The sequence below is a fragment of the Merops nubicus genome, unplaced genomic scaffold (assembly GCF_000691845.1).
Source record: "Merops nubicus isolate BGI_N331 unplaced genomic scaffold, ASM69184v1 scaffold20256, whole genome shotgun sequence".
Taxonomy (NCBI): domain Eukaryota; kingdom Metazoa; phylum Chordata; class Aves; order Coraciiformes; family Meropidae; genus Merops; species Merops nubicus.
Genome location: NW_008613173.1, coordinates 23,669 through 29,528, shown reverse-complemented (window position 1 = coordinate 29,528; position 5,860 = coordinate 23,669). Strand labels below are relative to the sequence as shown.

The window sequence follows — 5,860 nt, the reverse complement described above, 5'->3', positions numbered from 1 at the left end:
GCTCCCTCTTCTCCCCGTGGTCCCTTTCCGCGGCCTCCTTGACCCCTTCTGCCATGCCTTCCTCCCTTCCTTCCCTCCTCTCACTTTTCCCTCTCCCTCTTTTCCTTCAGTCTTCCCTTCTCTCCTCCCGCATCCCTCCTCTGCCCTCCCTTCCAGGTCCCCCAGCGCAGCCTCCCCTCCTCGCGACTCCCTCCAGCCCGATTATCCTCTCTCCAGCTGGCTCTTGCTTTTTCTACTTCCATGCTGGCTCCCCCCTGCCAACTCGGTGGCTTCCCACAGCAGGAAATGAAAGGGACAAGTTGGGAAATGGGGAAGGTGGGGGTAGTAATGCATTGATTATTGACTGATTTGGTTACCAAAAAAATCCTCAAAGATCTACCTTCTAACTCAGAGGAGATGCTGTGTGGCTCAGTTCTGCATAAAAAATGGCAGCTCAGCTGGTCTGACTATATGTGAAGGGTTCTTGAAAGCCACCTCTGTATCAGTGCAGGGATAAGAGCAAATTACATAATGTTTTATAGAAAAACAAAAAGTTATTCTCAGGTTTCAATAGTGCCAGGCTTGTGAATTGTGACTTTGTTTTGCCCTGCAAGTCAGGGTATTGTTATTATTCTTGGGGATGGGGCTGTATGCCTGTGCATGCTTCTTCCATATCTGTGTGCTTCTATTGGTCACCCAGAGCTGATCGTGTTTTGTGAATACTTTTCTGCAATCATTTTGCCATCTATTTCTACATAAAATAGGTGACAGAAACAATGTTTGGTTATGCCTGTGTATCCCTTGAGTGAATCTCTCTACTATCTTAGTGGTAATCTGTATGTATTTATGCTATAGATACATACATTGAATATTGGCATAGCATTTTGCGTCTGCATCTTTATCCCTTCTATATTGTGCTGTCCCAACCCAGATGTTTGGGCATGCATAACATCAACATTTGAGTTTAATATCCCCGAAATGCACGGCAACATACGAGCAGTGCAGGATTGAGGAGAGTAAATAAGCGTAAAATTGGAATCTCCTTTGGTTATTTTACTTTGTTAGTTATGCATGTTTGGCGTGTACGAGAGATAGAAATATATTTGACAGACCTCACAGTCATTTGTGTTTGACTATGGAAATTTATATTCTATATTTGAAATCATTCTAGCTCCTGTGTATTTGTTTGCTTGTTAAAGTGTTTCATGTTATTTTAAATTCAGTGCTTGTAGTAATCCTTGGCAGGTACAGTAGCTCAGTGGAATACAATTTTTAACCCAAATGACATTTTGGAACAATGACAACTGAAAAACGTTTTCTTTTTTCTTTCCTTCTTTCTTCTTCAGATTCTTTATCTTTGTTCAGGAGCCTAAGGTTGCTTGCTGATCACAAGAAGATGTTTCTGTGGCTCTTTCTGGTTCTGTCATCTCCAGTTTCTTCTACAACTGCAGATGCTGATATATCTGTGGAAATTTGCAATATTTGCTCCTGTGTGTCGGTTGAGAATGTACTCTATGTCAACTGTGAGAAGGTTGCAGTCTACAGACCAAATCAGCTTAAGCCGCCATGGTCTAATTTTTACCACCTCAACTTTCAAAACAACCTGCTAATTATTTTATATCCAAATTCCTTTCTTAATTTTACACATGCAGTGTCCTTGCAACTGGGTAATAATAAGTTACAGAACATTGAGGGAGGGGCCTTTATGGGTCTGAGTGCATTAAAACAGTTGCACTTGAACAACAATGAATTAAAGATTCTCCGAGCTGACACTTTCCTTGGCATAGAGAACTTGGAGTATCTCCAAGCTGACTACAATTTAATCAAGTTTATTGAACGGGGAGCCTTCAATAAGCTTCACAAGCTGAAAGTCCTGATCCTTAATGACAATCTGATTTCATTCCTTCCTGATAATATTTTTCGATTTGCTTCTCTAACCCATCTGGATATACGAGGGAATCGAATTCAGAAGCTTCCATACATTGGTGTTCTGGAACACATTGGGCGAATTGTTGAGTTGCAGCTGGAAGACAACCCCTGGAATTGTACTTGTGATTTGTTGCCTTTGAAAGCGTGGCTGGAGAACATGCCCTATAACATCTACATTGGAGAAGCTATCTGTGAAACGCCCAGTGACTTGTATGGAAGGCTGCTGAAAGAAACCAACAAGCAAGAGCTGTGCTCCATGGGGACGGGGAGTGATTTTGATGTGCGCATTCTGCCTCCCTCACAGCTGGAGCCTGGCTACAGCACACCGAATGGCCACACCACCCAAACGTCGGTGCACAGATTAGTCACAAAGCCACCAAAGACTACAAATCCTTCGAAGATCTCGGGGATAGTGGCAGGCAAAGCACTATCCAATCGCAATCTCAGTCAAATTGTATCTTACCAGACCAGGGTGCCTCCTTTAACTCCTTGTCCGGTCCCCTGTGTTTGCAAAACTCATCCTTCAGACTTGGGATTAAGTGTAAATTGCCAAGAAAGAAACATGGAGTCAATGGCCGAACTCATACCGAAACCTCTAAATGCCAAGAAATTGCACGTAAATGGCAATTACATTAAGGATGTCGTCACTACAGATTTCACTGAGTTTGAGGGGCTGGATTTGCTGCACTTAGGCAGCAATCGGATTTCAGCGATCAAAGGAGAAGTTTTCCGCAACCTTACAAATTTACGGAGATTGTATCTCAATGGCAATCAGCTTGAGCGCCTGAGCCCAGAAATGTTTGCTGGCCTCCACAACCTGCAGTATCTGTATTTGGAATACAATGTTATCAAAGAAATCCTAGCAGGCACCTTTGACTTGATGCCAAGTTTGCAGTTGCTCTACCTGAACAACAATCTCCTACGAAGCTTGCCAGCGTACATTTTTGCTGGTGCACCACTTGCTAGGCTGAATCTGAGGAACAATCACTTCATGTATTTACCTGTAAGTGGCGTTCTCGATCAGCTGAAATCTCTTACACAGATTGATTTGGAAGGTAATCCATGGGACTGCACTTGTGATTTAGTTGCTTTAAAACTGTGGCTTGAAAAGCTAAATGACGGTATTGTGGTGAAGGAGTTGAAATGTGAAACACCTGTACAGTTTGCTAACATTGAACTTAAGTCCCTGAAAAATGAGATCCTCTGTCCTAAACTTTTAAACAAGCCATCCGCTCTGTTCACTAGTCCTATGCCTGCTGTTACTTTTACAACACAACTGGGACCAGTTCGGAGTCCTCCTGGTGGCCCAGTTCCGTTGTCCATCCTAATCTTAAGCATATTAGTTGTGCTTATTTTAACAGTGTTTGTTGCTTTTTGTCTTCTTGTTTTTGTGCTTCGACGCAACAAAAAACCAACCATAAAGCATGAAGGGATTGGAAATCAAGAATGCAGTTCTATGCAACTGCAGCTAAGAAAGCACGATCACAAGTCAAACAAAAAAGATGGACTAGGTGCAGAAGCCTTCATTCCTCAAACCATTGAGCAGATGAGCAAAAGTCATACGTGTGGCTTAAAAGAGTCTGAAACGGGCTTTACGTTTGCTGACCCACCAGGGCAGAAAGTCATTCTGAGAAATATTAATGACAAGGAGAAGGAGTTATTGCATGTGGATACCAGAAAAAGACTTAGCACAATCGATGAACTGGATGAGTTGTTCCCTGGGAGGGATTCCAATGTATTTATTCAAAATTTTCTTGAAAGTAAAAAAGAATACAACAGCATAGGGGTCAGTGGCTTTGAAATACGTTATCCAGAGAAACTGCAAGACAAAAAAAACAAGAAATCTCTAATAGGTGGTAATCATAGTAAAATTGTAGTAGAACAAAGAAAAAGTGAGTATTTTGAACTAAAAGCTAAACTTCAAGGTTCACCTGACTACCTACAAGTCCTTGAAGAACAAACAGCTTTGAATAAAATATAAGTCATACAATCTTATTGCCTACAGAGGACGTTTATTTAATGATGAAAGTGCCTTTTGTTGACTTTTAACTTCCAAATACTCTATTTTATCGATAGGCATAGAGACAGGTGTATCCAAGGGTGTCTGTTTAACTGTAGCTGCATATGGTTTGTCAAGTAGAGGAGAATTTCCTTAATAGATTTTACTACATGAAGCTCATGCCCTGTGGAATCCTGTAGGAATACTGCAAACTCTATTGCCAAAGGGATGCTTTATACACGTTACACTGAATTTAACCTCAAGAGGCATATATGTTTTGTACCTTAAACGCAAAACCATCATCTCCTTGTGATTTGTTAGAACAAACACAAGAAACCTGGTACTGGCATTTGTACCTCAGCTGGGTCCTTCATTCTGCACGTGGATTTAAGTTGGTGGAACTGGAGTAATCCTTTGATTTGTGGTGTTGTAATGGCACTGTTTAAAGATTATCTGGAAAGTAACAAGCATGCAAAGAGAGAACATTCGATAGTCTGTGTAAATTGGTTACATTTTATGGCCTGCATCTTGAAACCACTGGAATTATAATGTTAAATTGTGCAAATATTTGTTTAAAATATGCCATGCATTACATACCTATGAAATAAATTTGACCACTTGAAGCATACATATCTATACATAAAATTAAAAAAAAAAAAAGGAAAAAGAGTTCAGCCTGACTTCTGCAGTATTTGTGGCATCTGAAGAAAATGCTTGATGTTTATGCAGAATCTGTTATAAGACTCGTCTTCAGTTAAAACTAAGAGTTCCTTCTCAGTTATGTGAAATACTTGCAACCCCAACAGGTTGTCCAAAATTGTCAAAGTGCTTACTGTGTGAGCGTAACAGAAATTATTTTTGTAATATAATTCATATTTATGAAATACTTTGTATACTAAATAGGAAAAATATGTACTCCTTAATATGTATTTAATATGCCTGACTTGTTTTCCTGATCACAATGCATTAATCATTCAATATAAATAAAACCAGAACAATATACCAAACAGAAACTGGGGGTATAATGTATAGAATTATCCAGAATTAAGTGATCAGCTATAATAATATTAATAAAATTGTTCTGTACTATTCTTGTGAAATTAGCATATTATCTTATTTCAGATTTGTTACCAATGGTGCATTTTAAAATAGATTCATTAGTTTTTTAGTATTGTGTCTTGGGCTATTATTTGCCATCAGTTGTCTTGCTTTTCAGGGGTTTACAGCTTAATCTAAATAGTTTTCACTGCAAGTAATCACAGAAATTCATGATAGAGGGTAATATTTTAATTGTATATGCATATGTTTTCTGTTCTTATCTGTCTGGCTTCTGTCAGTCAGAAAAAAAAGCCCATCAGAACAGTGAACAATATGGCAGATCATGTCTCTTTAAAACCACCCTGTAAAATGAATTTAGTAGTCTCAGTTCAGAGTACTGTGTAGCTTGCATCTAGAGAGTAAAAAATTGCCTTTGTGAAAGCTGAATCTGAAGAGACAGGAAAAAAAAAAGTAGTCAGGAAAATGAAAAATCCCCACTATATCTCACCGATAGATAATACCTTGAGATGACAATGGAAATATATTGGTAAAGCATCATACAGGAAATCTATACTATGAGTTTAACAAAAGTTCTGCCTTGAAAAGGAATTTTTGCATTCATTTCAATGAGCTTTGGATGAGACTCTCTGTCTCCTTTGCTTCCAGAACCGTTTCCCCCCTCCTTCTTTATAATCAATACAGAAATCAATTAAGATTAGCAGGATATAAATATGAACATTTTTCATGAATTTGAAACTAGCAAATATTACAGCAAGATCCAATAATAATACTGTGGAGAAGGCTGTGTCAGCTATTCCCATTATGAATCTCTAATTTCAGGGCTTTACAACACTGCTGTGAAATTTTTATTCTGGAATGATCCTGGGCAAACAACCTGCAGTATGTTTTTTAACA

At 39.1% G+C, this 5,860-nt stretch overlaps 1 protein-coding gene across 1 annotated transcript; it reads left to right on the top strand.

The window, feature by feature from the left end:
• The first annotated feature begins 1,276 nt into the window (after positions 1-1,276).
• On the top strand, positions 1,277-4,874 carry SLITRK4 (SLIT and NTRK-like family, member 4). Its single transcript, XM_008941829.1, has one exon. The coding sequence runs from the start codon at positions 1,277-1,279 to the stop codon at positions 3,887-3,889; it is 2,613 nt and encodes an 870-aa protein (XP_008940077.1). The 3' UTR covers positions 3,890-4,874.
• The last annotated feature ends 986 nt before the right edge of the window (positions 4,875-5,860 follow it).